The following is a 19,940-nucleotide window of genomic DNA, read 5'->3' as shown; positions in this document are numbered from 1 at the left end:
GAAAACATAGTGCACATGAAAGCCAACAAGGAAACACGGCGATGCGAAAGTGGAGGAGGATGACAAAACCAACTAGCCCGTCAGTTGACGAGATTCAAAACAGTTGCATGAGCACCCTTGTGCAGCGACCTGCCACCGCCACCGCTGCCCGACGTATCTTTGAATACCAGTTATCCCCGCACAAAGGTTTATTGGGAAAGTAAAGGGACATAAATCGCTGCCTTAATGCGGGCGATGCTTCACAGGGCTGGTTGCCAGACTACAGTAAACGTGGCCATGACGACGACGGAGAGGTGAGAATATTGTTTCTAACTCGGCCCCCCATGGCGGCGTTTGTTCGCAGAGGGTGTGGTACCTGCAACGCGTTATGGCCGGGTTTCGAGGGAAGCAGTGGCTAGTGCCCTACATCCTGGCCGGCTTCTACCTCATCTCCACAGACTACCGCCAGGACAGGAAAAACCTGACGGATGCCCTCAGGGACGTTGGAAGGTACTGTGCGGCTGCCCCTTGCGGGGACAACGCATACATTTCCTTAGTGATCGGCGTGGTCGCTACACTCAGTAAGAATTGGCGTGCTAAGAGGAGTTAGTACAATTAGTTTCACGTGGTGATGGGGCAGTACAAATTTTGATTTGATCTAGGTGCTCCTATCTCGCTCTTGTGTTGGTAGACAATAAGATGTCGGCCGCCCGCGTGGTTGTGGAGGACAAGCAAAACATTTTGCCATGCGTGTTCGCCAATCTGTTGCCAAATGATAGGCACAAAATAAAATAACATGGAACAAAGAAAAATCAATTACTCTTTTATAGCAATACCGCCGACTAAATTGTGAAATGATCAATAACAATATCCCATAGGCCTTAGAGTTCCTCTGCGGAGGACCACTGGTATTAATTAGACAGATATTAGCTGTGATGTCTCAACGCTGCATAATACACACTGACTGAAGAAACCAGAATATTTATGGCTTAATGTCGCGTTTCCCAAGAGCGCGTTTGTGCTGTTTCCTTAGAGCACAAATTCCATACACTTTTTTTGCCTCTGTTCCTTTCCTGAGAAGCTGCACGACGCCCTCCTAGTGAGGCATGACTTAGCTATAGGTATTAATTCTTGGCATCCCTTGCTGCGACCGAGCAGTGCTCATGCACCTCTCACTGAGGTATCTCTGCTAACAAACATATTGTCACGACCTGAGGAGCCACGCAGGTAGGCGTCGGTGAGAATCCAAGACTGAGAACTTTTAATTAGTGAGCCAGGGCCACGGAGGAACACTATTTAGGAGTGCAAATTCCGCTGTCTGCGGCGACCAGAAAAGGTCACAAGCCCGCGGAGCCACTATCATGCTGGTGGCGCCTGGCGGCCTGGAAAGAAATTACCGCCGTTTCTGTTGCCAAGGCAACCGGTCGAACGTGTTGCTCCTGTTCGGCCGCGGACTCCTGACTTCTACTGACGGCACTCGCGCGCTCTTCTTTACCGCTGCTAGCCCGAAGAGCAACTGGTGCTACGCTGCAACAGTTTGAGCACAGTAAAAAATAAAACGCGTTCTTTTCCATGACCGCTATAAGATCTGTAGCTTCTCGTTGTACGCAGGGCTTTTGTTTGACACCCACGCAATAACTTTGATTGGATGGGTATAAGCACTGGTGGCATTCGTCGAAGGCAAATATGCCTTCACGTTCCTCGAGTATGTGACCACGCTGAGTTTCATCTGCTGGAGGAGAACGCGGGCGTCGTACGGCGCAGCGTTTATGACTACACGTCAGCCGAGAAGGCAACAAGCGGCAACAACTTGTCACCTTGCTCACCTTCTCCCTGCAACACATGTAACCGCTTTTGCAATTTCGAACAAAACACCTGCGTCCCATCTTAGTCTAGCAAATTCCGGAGGAGGCCGCACTGCGCGTAGCAGCGCTGTTAGTATTACGGCCCTCGAACAGGCACCGACAAGAACTGTCGCTGTTTGACTTAAGAGCGCAAAAATACAACGTCATGGCGTGCCCGCTGAAGCAAACACCCGTGTCGTCTGCTTGTCGTCTGCATTGAGCGCGCACCGCCGGATAGCGCGCCGGAGCCGCCTGCCCGGGGGCTGCATTTTTTTTTTCGCTGCGGCTTCTACAACGTGCCACATGGCGCCGCCACTGCATACGGCCCCGTCGGCGCATACATTTCTGACCTTATCTGGTCGCCTGCGCTCGCTTGCGCTGACGGGAGTTTTACCTCTTATATAGTCTTGCTCCGTGGCCAGGGTCCATGTCACAGTGCCAGAGCGCCTCGAGTGCCCACCACCGCTTCGTCGTCGTTTCGACTGAGCGTCCAGGCCACGCGACGCGTTAGAAACGTGGCAGTATCCCCCCCCCCCCCCGCGAAAACAAGCATCATCTCGATGTGGAATGGGTTATGTACAGGAAGAGAAGAAGGAAAAAAACTAAAAATATGGGTGAGGCGAACTATACATCCACGCTAGTTGAGGTATGAGGAAAGTCAAGTTCGCACGTGTGGTAAGGAGATAGGAATACAAAACACAGCATGCACACAGCGCTCAGTCACGCGAAAAGTACGGCTTTAGGCGCACTACATCGACGGCTTAAGGCTCTTGATGCTGAGGGCCAACGACCACAGTTCCATCCGGAACAGCTTCGTAGTTGACGCTGTTCAAGCGGCGCAGGACTTTGTACGGGCCGAAATACCTATGGACAAGCTTTTCGCACAGTCCCTTGCGGCGCACGGATATCCACACCCATACCTGGCCACCCTGCTCTTAGTGCCCGTCCCTGTGCCGAAGGTAATAGTGTCGAGCAGCGACGGATTGCTGGTCCTTGATGTGCAAGGAGGTCAGCTGACGGGCTTGCTCTGCTTGTTCGACGAAGTGGCCTGCTTCAGGGGGTCCCACTGCATTGCCGTGCGTTAGCATCGCTTCCAACATCAAGCGGTCCTCCCTGCCATCGACGAGGCGGAACGGTACAAGCTGGGTGGTTTCCTGTGTCGCTGTATTATATGCGAAGGTGACGTACGGCAAAATCTTATCTCACGTTTTATGATCAACGTCAACGTAAATCGAGATCATGTCCGCTAATGTTTTGTTTAACCGTTCCGTTAGACCATTGGGTTCGGGATGATACGTTGTTGTTGGTCGAAGAGCTGTATGGCTAAGCGTTAAGACGTCACGTAAGAGCCGGGAAGTAAACGCCTTGCCTCGGTCAGTCATGATGGTCGATGGGGTACCGTGTCTAAGCACGATGCCGTGTATAAAGAAGTGGGCAACTTCAGCGGCAGTACCTCGCGCTAGGACCTTCGTTTCAAGCGTAAAAGGTCAGGTAGTCCGTAGGGACAATGATCCAGTTGTGGCCGGTCGCCAAGAGAGGAAATGGCCCCAGAAGGTGCATGCCGACTTTGTCGAATGGTATTTGTGGCGGCTAGATGCACTGAAGCAGTCTGGGAGGCTTGAGTGTATCGGATCAGGTGCAGCGCAGGCCTCGCCTCTACGACCGTCGTATCTACGACGTAGGCGATATCAGTCTCTCCAAGTCTATCAGTCTATCAGCCTCCTCTCTCTCTTCAATATATATATATATATATATATATATATATATATATATATATATATATATATATATATATATATATATATATATATATTGCTACGCAGCGGAGTTCGAGGAAGAAGAGGAGTGAGGCGCGCACAGTCTGATCTGGGCTCTGGGCCGTCGGCGACCAGCTTTCATCCACAGAGCTTTCACCTGTATTAAAGCCATTTTATCGGCTACATTTGGTGCTAGGTGCTGGGTAAATACGTCCTGGATTCGCCAGTACCTCGTCGCAGCCGCCGTGTAGCAGGTTTGCCACCTTTCTCGCCTCAACTGTTCCTCCCAATGCCTACCACGCAAGCGACGCAGACTCGGGTACAGCGACCTGACCAAGAGACGGCCTTGCTCCATCAGCGAGAGCCGCGTACGTTCCACGGCGAGACAGAAGAGGACGTTGAAGAATGGCTTCGGCATTATGAAAGGTGCAGCAAGTTCAACCGTTGGGACTCTACCGCCCGCCTGTACAATGTCGTTTTCTTCCTTGCTGGCACGGCTCTGACTTGGTTTGACAACCACGAGGAAATTCTCACTACCTGGAGCCGATTTGTCGAAGAAATCAGGAAGTCCTCCGGAGACACTCTTGCGAAGAAGGAACGCACTGAGCAGCAACTTTCTCAGAGAGCCCAGCTGCCCGGCGAAACATGCACGCGGTACATCGAAGAAGTCTTGAAACTTTGCCGCACTGTCAACCGGCAAATGCTAGAAGATGATAAGGTCGGACACCTTCTCAAGGGGATTGCTGAGGACGTGTATCACTTCCTTATTTCACGCGACACCATTGATACGCTTGCAGATGTCACAAAGCAGTGTCGTGCAGTTGAGGCGCTTAAAGCACGCCGGATAGCGCCCAAATTCGGCCGCCTCTCGAATGTCACAACCGTCGCCAGCATCGTCGTCCCCGACCCCGAAGACATCGCTTCTATAGTCAGGAGGATCGTACGCAAGGAGTTGGCTGCTCAGCGGCCACGTACAAATTTTGATGTACATTACCAAACGCCATCGAGGTCCGTGCCATCATGGGAACAGTCTACGCCATGGACTGCTGCCCCAAATGGCAACGGACCATGTTACACCACCGGCTCCGAGCGGACCCGGCAATCGACGTCGCACCCTTATTTCCAGCAGCGTCCGTCCCATCCTGGTGAAGTGCCTCGTGGTGCGCCCCGTCGCGTGTCTGTCGCCTCTCCTCAACCTCCGACGGATCCTGATATGAGCTACCAGAGCCGCCAGCCGCCCATATGTTACGGCTGTGGATGCAGCGGACACATCTCCCGCTTTTGCCCGTGTCGACAACTTTCTCGACCCCCTGCACAACGCGCACCACGCTTCAGGAATGACGCCCAGTGGGAGCGGCCACCCGCTAGCTTCTATCGGCCTCCTTCTCCCCCCCCGAGGTGCACGCAATGACTCCCCTGTCTCCGATCGCAGTATCACTCCGCCGCCGCAGCGGCAAATCCGTTCACGATCCGCACGTCGCCGCTGCGTTTCTCCACCGCTGGGAAACTAGGTGGTGCGACCGATGGGGGTAAGGTCGCCGGACGGTCAATTTCGAGAATACCTCTGCCTATCATGTTAAAGAACAAAGTGTTAGTGTGTGTTGACAATGTTGAGACGGATGCTTTGGTTGATACTGGTGCCGCTGTGTCAGTTATGAGTCTTTCATTTAAGAACCGCCTTGGACACAAAGTTATGTTTGTGTGGGACAGAACTGGTACGTTTTGTGGAGTTGGGGGTGAAACTCTAGTTCCGGTTGGCCTGTGCTCGGCTTCAGTTGTACTAGGTGACGAGTGCTGCAGAACAGAATTCGTTGTGCTGAGACGTACCACACAAAACGTTATTTTGGGTGTTGACTTTATGCGCGAGTGTGGTGCAACGCTTGACTTTGGTAGCGGTGAGATTTCTTTGAAGTCGAACGCTATTCCGGCATTAGTGGATAACCTGTCCCGTTATCATGAAGGAGTTTTCTCCCTGACAGAAGATGTGCTGCTGCCTCCGATGACGGCAACATTTGTGCCCGTGAAATCATCGGACCATTTCTTGGGAAGACACTCAATAGTCGTCGAGCCAGACGTTCAGAACGGGGCGAAGAAAAATGTGTTGGTGCCACGTGCCATCCTGGAGCCAGTGGGTGGTCATGCACACCTCTGGACTGTGAATGTGTCAGAGGAGCCTGCTCGTCTTCCTTCTGGTCTAGTACTCGCGAGATTTGAAAACCATGTGACCCCCACCATTGAAACTATTTCATGCACACCTCTGGACTGTGAATGTGTCAGAGGAGCCTGCTCGTCTTCCTTCTGGTCTAGTACTCGCGAGATTTGAGAACCATGTGACCCCCACCATTGAAACTATTTCTCATTGCAGCGGCGCCGCGCAAGCAAAGTCGGAATATGGTGCTGCGCTTGAGCGCATGGTAAACAAATCACTCCCGTCTAGTGAACGCCATACCCTGAAAGACATTTTGACGGCTCATATCGAAGTATTCCACTTTGCCTCCAACGGATCTGGTAGCCATTTCCCTGCCTCTCAACTGCAGCATAAAATTGACACTGGAAGCGCACCTCCTATTCGCCAGAAACCTTATAGAGTATCTCCGGATGAGCGCAAGTTAATTCAAGAACAGGTGGACGACATGCTGCAGAAAGGAGTTATCCGCGAGTCTGCTAGTCCGTGGGCCGCACCTGTGATCGTAGTCCGGAAAAAAGGCAATTCTTGGCGATTTTGCGTTGACTACCGTCGTTTAAATGCGTTGACCAAGAAAGACGATTGCCCGCTACTTCGCATTGACGACGCCGTCGATTGTCTGCATTCCGCGTCATATTTCTCTTCCGTTGATTTGCGATCTGGCTATTGGCAAATTCCCCTGCATCCATCCGACCGTGAGAAGACAGCTTTCGAAACCCCAGATGGCTTGTACGAATTTAATGTGATGCCGTTTGGTTTGTGCAACGCCCCCGCGACATTCGAGCGCTTTATGAACTCTATCCTTCGCGGGTTAAAACGGGAAATATGCATGTGTTATCTGGATGATGTCGTCATTTACGGCAAGACTTTCCAGGAGCACAATGCCAGACTGCGCGTTGTTCTCGAATGCATCGGCAAAGCGGGACTCATTTTGAACTCTAAGAAGTGCCCTTTTGGGGGCCGGCAAGCTCTAGTTCTTGGCTTCCTCACCGACAAGGGTGGCATCAGGCCCGATCCGCAGAAGATCGCTGCAGTCCGCGATTTCGAAACTCCACGCACCCTGAAAAGCCTTCGAAGTTTCCTAGGACTCTCCTCTTATTTTCGTCGTTTCATTCCTGGCTTTGCGCAAATTGCCCACCCCCTCACAGCTCTTCTGAATAAGGATTCGCAGTTTGTGTGGACCCCTGAGTGCGAGTCCTCGTTACATCTCCTCAAATCTTCTCTCACTTCAGCACCCCTCCTGCGGCACTTCGACCCTTCTGCTGTGACGGAGGTTCACACTGACGCCAGCGGCATCGGTCTTGGGGCAGTACTTGTCCAGCTGCATAGTGGGACTGAGAACGTTGTTGCCTACGCCAGCCGCATGTTAACAAAATGTGAGCGTAACTACACTGTCACCGAATTGGAGTGTCTCGCAGTTGTGTTCGCTGTGCCCAAGTTCCGACCCTATTTATATGGATGCCACTTCACTATTGTCACAGACCACCATTCTCTATGCTGGCTTATCGGACTTCGCGTTCCATCTGGTCGTCTGGCGTGCTGGGCATTGCGCTTGCAAGAATATAACTTTGCTGTCTCGTACAAAAGTGGCCGCCGTCACGCTGATGCAGACTGCTTGACCCGCCACCCATTGCCAACTTCAGTCGCCGATGAAGACTGTTTCGACGGGTGTTTAGCCTCGCTCGCGCCGACCTTCCCCGGTGAGGCGACCTTTCGGCGCGAGCAACGTCGCGACCACTCACTGCATCCCTTTATAGCAGCGGCAGAAGTGGGAGTAGATCCAACGCCCTTTACTGTCAAAGATGAAATTTTGTTCAAGAAGAACTATTCCGTTGATGGTGCTGCCCTGCTTTTGGTCGTTCCAAAAAGTCTCCGTCTGCAAGTTTTTCACGCTATGCACGATAACATCACATCTGGACATCTAGGTTTCTCTCGCACTCTGCACCGACTTCGCCAGCGTTTTTATTGGCCGCAAGTTTATAAGAGCACCAAGCAGTACGTTGCAACATGTGAAGAATGCCAACGATTTAAGCCACGAACCATCCCGCCGGCTGGTCCTTTGCAGCCCGTCAAACCACCCACTTCCCCTTTTGAAAACATTCTAGGTCCTTTCCCAAAGTCTTTTGAGGGACGCCGCTAGGTGATAGTGTGTGTACTCTATCTTACCAGATACGTGGAAACCGCCGCTCTCATTACCGCAAAGGCTGATGCTGTTTCGACGTTTCTCCTACACACTGTTATTCTTCGCCATGTCGCACCGCGTGTTATAAGTGATCGTGGAAAGCAATTTACTGCTGATTACGTGGAAGAAATGCTCCGGCTTTGTGGATCGGACTACCGACACTCCACACCCTACCACCCGCAGACCAACGGTCTTACCGAACGCACCAACCGCACTCTCACGACAATGTTGTCCATGTACGTCTCGTCTGATCATCGAAACTGGGAGGCAGTGCTGCCATATGTGACGTACGCTTACAACACTGCCAATCATGAGGTCACCCTATATACTCCCTTCTATTTGCTTTATGCCAGAACTCCCCGCGTTTTTCTCGACACGATCTTCCCGTTTTCCCCCCAACGAAAACGAGTTGGTTGGGCAGATACTATGCCGTGCCGAAGAAGCCCGTCGTATAGCCCGTTTACGTACCCTGGCCTCGCAACGCCGTTCTAAAGAACATTACGACCAGCGTCACCGTGCCGTGACTTACTCTCCAGGAAACTTTGTCTGGCTGTGGACGCCAATCCGCAAAAGAGGGTTGTGTGAGAAGTTCCTGTACAAGTACGATGGCCCCTTCGTCGTGTTGGACCAACTGACTGACGTGAATTACGTCGTCGCCAAAGTGACGACGGATAAACGCCGTTCCCGCAAGACACAAGTTGTTCATGTGGCTCGCTTGAAGCGCTTCCATCGCCGATCTACCTAACTTTCTCGGGGACTAGAATCATCTGCACCCGGGGAAATAGTTACGCCGCGGAGTTCGAGGAAGAAGAGAGAGGCGCGCACAGTCTGATCTGGGCTCTGGGCCGTCGGCGACCAGCTTTCATCCACCGAGCTTTCACCTGTATTAAAGCCATTTCATCCGCTACAATATATATTAGCAGATAAGTTAAAGGAAATGAGGGGCCCGTTTGACAAACCTACGAAGGGAGCCAACAGTCACTGAAACCAAGGTGCATAAAGGAACGTTTTTTATGTGTTGTGCTTATCATTGAGATATTATAGTACTTAGATAAGCGCGCGCACACACACACACACACACACACGCACGCACACACACACACACACACACACACACACACACACACACACACACACACACACACACACACACACACACACACACACACACACACACACACACACACACACACACACACACACGCAGGAACGCACGCACACGCACACTCACACACACGCACGTACGCACGCATACATACATACATACACACACAAACACACACACACACACGCGCGCGCACGCACACACACACACACACACGCACGCATTGTAGGACATACAATTGGGGTTACCTCTCGAAGGCGAAGCCGATGCTCTCGAACTCTTGGCTTGGGGCTACGCTGTGTCAACAAAGATTTTGCCTGTCCACATTTCTTGTGCGTCTGATTTGCGTCATTACATTTGGTGGAGGTGCTGCCTGTTCCCACCCTGGAGCTGCAGACCTTACGGATCTACGGACCTGAAGATCTACACCCCTTTTCAACCTCTACCACGATGACTGACACCCAGCCCCAGCCTGGCTCCACTGTTCCCGCCGCCGTCGTCTGTTCCGGTCCCGTGCGTCAGCGCGACCCTGCGATCTTCAGCGGCACGGAAGACACCGACGTCGAAGACTGGCTCGTCTGTTCCGGATGACCCTCCCGCGTATGACATCAATGCCCTCCCTCCTCCCATCGTCTCAACCGATCAGACCTCACCCGACCGGCGTTCCGATTCCGTCGAAGCCGCTATGCCACCTCTCCAACGCGCTCAGCTTGTCGCTTTGCTTCAGCGCTTCCGCGCGTTCTTCGATTCTCATCAAGACAACTTGGGTCGTGCAACAGCATTTCGTTACCATATCGATACTAGAACACATCGACCTTTGCGCCAGCGCCCTTACTGCGTCTCTTCCGCTAAGCGCCGTATAATTGATGATCTGGTGAGCGACATGCTTCACCGTGGAGTGATCCAGCCCTCTCACAGCCCGTGGCCTTCTCCCGTTGTACTCGTCAAGAAAAAGGACGGTTCCATTAGATTCTTCGTAGACTACCGCCGGCTAAACAAAATTACTCGGAAACACGTCTACCTCCTGCCTCGTGTAGATGACGCGCTTGACTGCCTGCAGAGGGCAGAGTACTTTTCTTCGTTAGATCTGCGCTCTGGATACTGGCAGGTGCCGATGGCCGAAGCTGATCGCCCGAAAACAGCTTTCATCACGCGTCATGGGTTGTATGAATTTAATGTGATGCCCTTCGGCCTCTGCAACGCGCCTGCAACTTTCTAGCGCATGATGGACAAAATTCTTCGCGGGCTGAAATGACAAACATGCCTCTGCTACTTGGACGATTTTGTCGTATTCTCCCCGGATTTGCCGCCTCATCTTATTCGTCTTGAGAGTGTCCTTCAGTGTCTCAGTGACGCTGGCCTGCAGCTTAATTTGAAGAAGTGTCACTTTGGCGCCAGACAGCTGGCTATCTTAGGCCACGTAGTGTCCAAGGATGGTGTCCTCCCGGACCCTGCCAAGCTACGAGCAGTTGCTGATTTCCCGAAGCCCACCTCCCTGAAAGAACCTAGATGCTTTATTGGACTTTGCTCGTACTTTCGTCGGTTCGTCAAGAATTTTGCTGCAATTATCGCTCTACTGACACAACTTCTCGCTGGCGGCCACGCCTTACCGGCCTGGTCCACTGCATGCGACGAAGCTTTTGCCATGCTGCGCCATCTGCTCACCTCCCCTCTGATTTTGCGCCATTTCGACCCTTCCGCCTTTACAGAAATCCACACGGACGCCAGCGGCATCGGTCTGGGTGCCGTTCTTGCTCAGCGGAAACCTTGCTTCAATGACTACATCTTCCTTATGCAAGCCATGCACTCACAAAAGCAGAGACTTATTATTCCGTCACGGAAAAAGAATGTTTGGCAATTATTTGGGCGATCACAAAATTTCGCCCTTACTTATATGGGCGCCCGTTCGGTGTCATCACAGGTCACCATGCCCTTTGCTGGCTGTCGTCACTCAAGCATCCTTCCAGCCGCCTCGCTCGTCGGGCTCTCCGATTACAGGGCTACGACATTAAGGTCATTTACCGCTCCCGAGGCAAACACTCCGATGCTGACGCCCTCTCACACTCCCCTGCGTCCTCTGAACTCGACCCACTCTATATTTCCAGCCTCACGCTTTCTTGCAATACCATTGATATGGCTTCTGAGCAGCGCAAGGATCCATGGATAGCTTCTATTCTCGATATCTTAGCCAACCGCTCTGCCAGCCCCCCTTCTAGAGCACTCTGTCGTCAAGCCCGTCACTTTGTAGTGCGTGACCAGCTGCTGTAGCGTCGCAACTACCTACCAGATGGTCGCAAATGGCTGCTCGTGATTCCCCGGCATCTTCGCTCCGCTATTTGTGCCAGTTATCATGATGACCCGCAATGTGCTCATGCCGGTGTGCTGAAAAATTTTACCCGCCTACGTCTTCGGAATTATTGGCGAGGCATGTACCGTTCTGTCCGTCAGTACGTCCGCGCTTGCTTCAAATGTCAGCGGCGCAAGGATCCACCACAGCACTCACCGGATCCTCTGCAACCTTTACTTTGTCCGGCCCGCCCTTTCGACCGTGTTGGAATCGACCTTTATGGCCCTCTTCCTAGCACTTCTGCTGGGCACCGTTGAATCATTGTCGCCATAGATCATCTCACGCGCTATGCGGAAACTTCCCCGTTACCTGCTGCAACAGCCTCCGACGTCGCCGGTTTCATCAAAACATCACTGTTCGCCACGGTGCGCCTCAGGAATTGCTCAGCGGCCGAGGTCGCGTCTTCTTGTACGGCGTCCTGGAGGCCCTTCTTCTGGAGTGTCACATCGTCCACCGTACAACTTCATCTTACCACCCCAGACGAACGGCATAACCGAGCGCTTTAATCGGATTATCGGCGACATGATGGCCAAGTACATTTCTTCCGATCACTCCAACTGGGACCGCATTCTACCATTCGTTACCTATGCTTACAATTCTGCAATGCAAGCAACTACTGGTTTTTCCCCGTATTTTCTTCTCTACGGCCGGGAGCCATCTTCAATTATGGACACCATACTCCCTTCCCGCCCAGATTCTTCCGAATTTACAATCGTCTCTCAAGCCGTCGCGCATGCCGAAGAATGCCGTCAACTCGGCCGTTCCTTTACTGCCCACGATCAGTACCGTAAGAAAAGAGCCCGCGCCACTTCTACCTGTCTGCCGCCGGCTTACATTCCTGACTCCTTAGTTTCGCTTTTGGTGCCCTACTCCAGCACGGGACTGTCGACAAAACTGCTAAGCAAATACCACGGCCCCTATCGCGTAGTTCAGCAGATATCTCCAGTTAACTACCTCGTCGAGCCCCTCACGCCTTCGCGTGATCGTCGACGCCACGGCCGCGAAATCGTCCACTTCGACCGCCTGAAACCCTACTACGACCCCGCTATCATCTCGTGCCCTTAGGCCGCCAGGATGGCGCCTTTTCACTCCGGGGGTATTGTAAAACATAAAATCGGGGTTTGCTGCCCCAGTGGCCAGTGCCGCCGAAGGAGAGAAAGCTGAAGAAGACGAAGCTGACGCTCTCGAACTCTTGGCTTGGAGCTACGCTGTCAACAAAGATTTTTCCTGTCCACATTTCTTGTGCGTCTGGTTTGCGTCTTTGCAATATATATATATATATATATATATATATATATATATATATATATATATATATATATTCTTCTGCTTACTTTACTCGGAGCCACTGGTCGTGTCTCGTCTGCAGCACGCAACGATGCATTGAGCGCCCCCGACATAACGCTTGACGCTTCAAGTGAGCTGGGCCAGTAGAAGTCCTGCTGAATGCGGGATAAGGTGCGTGCAAGATCTTGGTGGCCGGAAGTAGGTTCAACATGGCAGGCAAGGAGGACTTCATCCCTTAAATCAAACGGTATGACGAGCAGGTAAGTTGTCGGACTGGAAGTGGAGTTCTTTGTATAAAGCACCCCGCGCCGGAGGCAGAACGATGGTAGCCCACGAGCCGAGTATCGTGGCATCTCAGGGTGCTCACCTTCGATATGTTCAAGGCGCAGACACAGCTAGTCGTCGGCATGCTGTCGGAAAACGAGCTTAGATGTGCTAACCGCTCCTACGATGCTATCGTCATGTGTGGTGTCCCGTCGAAGAGGTTCGACGGGAGTGCGCGACAGGCTATCAGCGTCGGTGTGTTTCCGGCCGTACTTATAAGTGACGGTGAAATCGAATTCCTGTGGGCATAATGCCCAACGTGCGAGGCGGCCGCAAGGGTCTTTTAAATTTTTCAGCCAGCAGAGCGAGTGGTGGTCGGTGACGACGCAAAAACGGTCTGCCATACAGGTATGGGCGGAACTTAGCGGCGGCCCAGACTACCGCTAAACATTTTTCTCGGTGGTAGAGTAGTTCGACTGAGGGCGCGACAGTGCGCGGCTGGCGTAGGCAATTACTTTGCCGACACCATGTCGCCGCTGGACTAGAACGGCGCCAAGACCGACGTTGCTCGTATCCGTGTGTACTTCCGTGTCGGCATATTCGTCGAAATGTGCTAGGATTGGCAGTGATTGGAGTCGGCGTCAGTACACTTCGAAGGCAGTCCATGAAAGTTGAAAAACAAGTTATCACGTCATCAAGATAAACAAGACATGTCTGCCACTTCACACCTGTGAGGACGGTGTCCATCATTCTTTGGAACGTAGGAGAAGCGCAGCAGGGCCCGAAAGGGAGGACGCGAAATTTGTAGAGCCCGTCCGGTGTGATGAAGGTGGTTTTCTCACGGTCCCTCTCATCGACTTTTATCTGCCAGGAACCGCTCCTGAGATCGTCCGAAGAGAAATACTTGGCTTGGCGAAGTCGGTCGAGGTAGTCGTCGATACGCGGCAGCGGATACACGTATTTCTTGGTCTCACCATTAAGCTTCCTATAGTCGACGCAAAATCGCAATGTTCTATCTTTCTTCTTCACGAGGATGACTAGACACGACCACGGACTGCTTGACGGTTGGATGACGCCGTCTGTGAGCATCTCTTTGACCTGTGTTTGGATAGCATATCGCTCCCGAGGGGACACACGACAGGGCTGCTAATGTATGGGTCGAGCTCCTTCATGCGTGATGATGCGGTGTTTAACTGTCGACGTTTGTCGCACTGTACACGACGACGTGAAACGCGCACCAAGCTCCTGCAAGAGGTCCCAGAGTTGCCTCTTTTCATCGGGTGAAAGACCTAGAATATGTTGATGTCGTTGAGCGCTTCCGCGTAAGCTCCAGGTGTGACCTCCTCGCAAGCAAAGCATTCGGCCACTTCCTAAACATGGTCGACGTAAGCAGTGGCTGTGCCACGAAACAGATGTCGATGCCCATTGCAAAAGTTTGTAGCAAGGACCTCTGTCCAACCGTAATTAAGGCAGCTAAGGCCTCGAGCCACCGCAATCCCTTTAGTGAGTACGAGGGAGAAATTAGGCTCGACAACCCGGATTCCCCGATGCGGCTCGCCACAGACAACTCTAGCGAGAATGCTGGAACGTGGTGGCACCGTAACGTTATCATCGGCGACTCGCAGGGCGCACCGAGAACCCTGGTGAGCCGGCTTTGCGGCGGCCATTTTGCTAGAAAACGTCACCAGGCGATTCGGGAGGTTTATTATAGCACCGTGCTCGCGAAGAAACTTGATACCAAGGATGACATCGCGAGAACATGCTCGCAGAACGAGAAAAGGGATGACGAATGTGCAGCCTCGAACCGTAACCCGGGCCGTATACGTACCGAGAGGTGCGACGTGTCCGCCGGCGGTACGTATGTCGGGGCCTTCCCACGGTGTCGTAGCTTTTTCGGGGCCGTCGCAATTCGACCGCTAAGGATGGAATAATCTGCCCCAGTATCGACCAAAGCGCTGACCTCCTTACTGTCGACGAGAACAAGGATGTCTAAGGAGATCCTGCCTTCAGCGCGGCCTGTCAATGGCTGTTGGGAGTGACTCAATCAGTGCGGCGGCGGAAGCGGGTCGGCGACTTGGGTTCCGGCGTCGGTGCAATTCGGATGGCGCGTCGGGGAAAGCGGTTGGGCGATACGGCGCTCGACATCGGGGCGAGTCGGTCGGTGCGGCGGTGGAAGCTTTGCGGCTGATCGGCGTTCGGCGGCCTCGCCTCCAAAGGTCGCCGGAGCTAGCTTTCCAGATGAGGGCCTGAGGAACCACATTCTCCTGAGGCATATCGGGGCGCAGAAGGCGAAGACCGGCTTAGAGGATGCGATCGTGACTCGCGACGGGGAGTCGGGCGGCGTGGAGGATACGGGGAAATACGCTGGCGGGTCACATACGCGGCAATGTTCTTAGGGTGCTCTCCAGGTCGTGGACGGGGATTGTCCAGAGAAAATCCGCGCAGACCAATTTCGCGATAGAGGCACCTCCGGTACACTCTAAATTTTTTCACCCTTAGCAAGCGTGATAGTCTATGAATTTTTGCATGTTTGTTCTAAGCGTGGTGTGTTCTCACGCTTACTAAGCGTGAGTGTCGATTGAGAAATCACGCTTCCCAAGCATGACTCACAGGAGGAGTAACGCTAGCCAAGCGTGAGTGGAGGCAATTTTTTCACGCTTGTATTAGCCGTGGTGCACTTTAAGTGCTCACGATTGCCATGCGTGACTGGCAATCTCCCCAATGATAATCGCGACATAGAGATATTTCACTTCCTCGATGCAGCTTTCTCCTGCTCTGTAGGCCTTTAAAAATCATTTAAAATAAAGCTGAAAAGAGGAAATGCTTGTTGTGCCGCACTTATGGGCTTGGCGGCTGCTTTTAAAATACTGATGATTACCATTACATAGGTAATTACAAAAATTAACTTCCCAATTTCATCTCGCGGCTAATGCAAACAAGAACACTGCGCTGGGAGAACGCAAGAAAAGATAGCTAGCGCCTTAAAGAATCATAATGTCGTTTATAGTACAAGAAGAAAGAAAAAATTACACTCCTTCATTAATTAGTTGGCTACTCTCACCATTTTGTACTTAACGTGACATATCGCGTGCTTACGCACTGCTCAAGACCGGCAATTCGTCACTGTGTGCTATGTGGTCTGAAACGACTATGCCTTAACAACAACGCTTTTTCTCGCGCATATACTGCGCTTTGTTACAAGCAGGTTTCAAAACACTTAAAAATTGGCCTATCTGGACTTATTCACTGTTATCGTCTTTACAATCTTAGCATGAGCCTGAATGCTAAAAAAAAGTTAATTTTGTTTTTGCTGAAACTCTAGTTTCCTGACATCTTCCTACATATGGAGTGCGTATCTAATGAAAGAAGTGCAAGAGAAGGTCACCTTATTTTAACATCATTAAGGAGTAGCATTATGAAAATACCCATTCCATAAAGTTGGTTGGTTTATATCACGCCAGAAAATAAGCTTACAGAGCACGAATTTGTTCAGTTTCCTGACCAACACACGCTTCGTTGAAGGCAGTCCAAGAGAAATTTTGTAAAGTTTCATGCGCAACTCCGCCTAGCCAGTCCTACATCTAACCTTTTGATGTGCATTCTTTCAGCGCCATCACCTATGTGTTTTTAAAGAAAATTAAGTAAGGAATGTGGTTAGGTTTTGTACCTAGAAGCAAAGCTGAGGAGCACTATATTATCGCGAAGTAAAACGAATTTTAAATATGAGTGGAACTTTTTTTTGATCATAAGTTACAAAAATGCTTCCCTAGAAGAACAATTCGAAAAAAAATATATGAAGTAGAAACGAGGCTCAAGGTGCATTCTTGATGCCGTTTTAAAGGAGCGCATGGAAACTGCTATGTAAAGTCATGGCGGAATAAAACGCGAGTACGCATATACCGTGCTTTTCCTCTTTGCAGGCAGATTTTAATTTTTAACTATTTTATGAATATACACTTCGGTAGACCATTTGTCCCTAAACATGAATCAGGCTTCTTGTGCGCAAGTACACAGGTAAGATCTTTTGTTTTGTTGACACGCGCTGTTTCTTTTCATTCCGGCCTGACTGTACACTTCTCTCAAAGTGGAGCTTCGACAACAAAATTCTGTAGACTTTTTTGCGCGCATGTAATTTCGACTGTACCGGTACATCCAACCACAGTTTGAATAAAGTATCCGTATACCTAATGCCCTTTACTTAGTATATGCACAAGCAAAGCACTAAATATTTCTCTGAGATGTGTCGGGTGGCAAGTTTACGATTGCACGGGCTGTCTGCATCATACCAGCTGCTTCCTGTCGCCCCACGAAATGCACGGGCCAACGATGACTGCGGGTGAAACCTGGCAAAGAAATAATTAACAAAATAAAGTGGTACCTGATGGAGTCAACCGTTGACAAATCTCACTGAGTGAGGTAACTATAAATTTATGAAGACTATTTTACTGGCGCACGGCTCAAAAATGAGATTGTTGGCAAAATGAACAAGTTTAGAATTGCGCATGAAATTTTGGTTGTGATAAACGATTTTACTTACCGTTGAGATTGGGGAAGTGAATGCGAGCCTTGGCCGCAGGTATGTGTCGAGGCCAGTATACGGCATCCAGTTTCGCCGCTGCTTCGTCTCATGGCTCATAACGAAGCTGTCCCTTGCAAAATCCATTTTTGGTACCGAGTGCATTAGCTTGTGTCTAATGAGTTCCAATTGACAGGACTGTTTCAATAACTTCAGTCGTCATCTGTGAAGAGAACGCTTAGTTCTGTTAGGAAGAAATACCATCGTAAAATCTGGGAAAATGCACACGTATAGAAAACAACTATCAACAGCCATGGTGGTTGCTTCCCAGTAATCCTCCCTCGCCGTGGGCTCAGGATCCTATTGGTCGCGTTTTTCAGCAGGTGGTGCAGAGTATTGTGAACAAAAGAGGACAATATTTTTTTTATTTAATACTGCGGAGTCGCTTGACTCCAAGCAGGGTGAGCACAGATACAAGTAAAAAATAAACAAGATATAGACGAGCGTCATGCAAAAGCAAACAGATGATGCGAAAAAAAGAAGCAAAAACAAAGGTTTCACATGCAAAAGGCTCTCAAATTATCTACAATCATTTATTACGGCTATTCACTACACGCTTGCGCAATTCATTCCACTCTGTAATCGATTTGACAACAAATTAGTGTTTAACTGAATTAGAATGTGCATGAAATTCTTGTAGCATTTTTTCATATCTATAGCGCGTACTTGCTCGCGAAGCAAGAGTAATATAATCACGAGTGGTTATTTTTATCAGATTTTTATATATTAAGCATAGAAATTTCAACCTAGCTTCAGTGCGCCTTGTCTGGAGATTCTAGGCCAATAGAATTTATCATAGCTGTTATACTATCTGTTCCTTTGTACCTGTCACAAATGAAACGGGTTGCGATCCTTTGTACTTGTTATAATTTGGAAATATTCTTGGCAGTAAATGGGTCCCATAAACAACAGGCATATTCCAGACGAGGCTGACACAAAGCATTATACGCAGCCCGTTTCACGTGTTTTGGGGCCTTCGGCAGTTTACGCTTCAAACACCATAGAGTCTTTACAGCTTTCCCGCCAGTAATACAGATGTGGGCATCTCAGTTTAGGCGATTAGTTATCTGAAGGTATTTTACAGACGAGGATTCTGGAAGTGGTACGCCAGCTATATAATATGCATGAGTGTGAACAGTTTTCTTTTTACAAATTCTGAGTACCATACATTTATAAACATTAAGATACACACCCCATTGCTTTCACCAGTTTGAGATCTTCTGCAGATTATCGTTAAGCTTAATTTGGTCAGCTGTGGAGATAACTAAGGAGAATAAAACGCAGTCATCAGCAAATAGTTTAACTTTAACTTCGGAATCAACCACATTAATTAAGTCAGTTACATAGACTAAAAATATGATAGGCCCCAAAACTGATCCTTGTGGAATGCGAGATGAAATCGGAAGTGCATCAGAGTACTCATCGCCAACATGAACATATTGAAATCTGCCTTCTAAGTAGGCTCTAATCAAGTCAGTAATTGTAGGATTGATTCCGGCAGTGTAAAACTTTCCCATCAGTTCAGTGTGCGGTACCTTATCAAAGGCATTGGCGAAGTCAAGAAAAAAGCGTCGATTTGTCGTTTGTTGTTAACTGCAATAAAAAAATCATAGCAAGTGGTTATCAGTTGTGAGACCGTAGATAAGCCACGCCTAAATTCATGCTGCTGATCACAGAAGAAATGTCCCGATTCCAAAAAATTCCTTCAAAGCTCGGCAGATCACATGCTCAAATATTTTGCAGCTGGTTGACACCAAAGATACTGGGCGATAATTAGATACGCAAGATGGGTCATTGCCTTTAAAAAGAAGTATGGCACGTGCGGTTTTAATTCTAATGAGACTGCGCACTCAGATGAACTGGCACTGAAAATAACTGCCAGGTAATGTGAGAACATTCTGCGTGACGGTGGAGAAAAGCTAAAGGGATGTTATCAGGCCTACTAGACTTTTTAACGCCAAGCTTTAGAAGGATTCAAAATACCTTCGCGGGAGATAGTAACATCTGGCATTAAAGAAGTGTAGCCGTCGGGCTTAGAAAGAAAAGTCGAGTTTTTATCGGCATATACTGATTGAAAATACTCATTAAACACGCCAGCAATATATTTGACCTTGTGACAGGAGAACCATTAGCTATTAAAGACACATTGCGTTGTTTACTGCAATTAATGCATCGCAAGAACTTTTCCGGTGCTTCACTGAGAAAACGCCCAAGCGTTACTGAAAAAAGAGTCCTTAGCTTGCTTGGTCTTATTTTATAAAAGACTGCCCAGCATACTCTCATTGGACTTATTACAAACTGCTTAAGTGCCGAATTCTCTTTAGCTTACGTTTAGTGTTGATGACGTCCCACGTAATACATGGGTTATGTTTTTTTTCTTAACATTCGGAACATACATTGTCAAGCAGTCAAGT

The 19,940-nt window shown here is 49.9% G+C and overlaps 1 protein-coding gene across 1 annotated transcript in view; it reads left to right on the top strand.

Annotated features, from left to right (window-relative positions):
- The window catches only part of LOC144128760 (uncharacterized), a 205,611-nt gene that overhangs the window by 97,438 nt on the left and 88,233 nt on the right, over positions 1-19,940 (top strand). Inside the window, exon 3 of the mRNA XM_077662434.1 lies at positions 344-489. Coding sequence (XP_077518560.1) covers positions 344-489 — 146 coding nt within the window. The remainder of the gene's footprint in view (positions 1-343; positions 490-19,940) is intronic.

This window comes from Amblyomma americanum, chromosome 1 (assembly GCF_052857255.1).
Source record: "Amblyomma americanum isolate KBUSLIRL-KWMA chromosome 1, ASM5285725v1, whole genome shotgun sequence".
Classification (NCBI taxonomy): Eukaryota; Metazoa; Arthropoda; class Arachnida; order Ixodida; family Ixodidae; genus Amblyomma; species Amblyomma americanum.
This window is presented reverse-complemented; position numbering and strand designations above follow the sequence as displayed.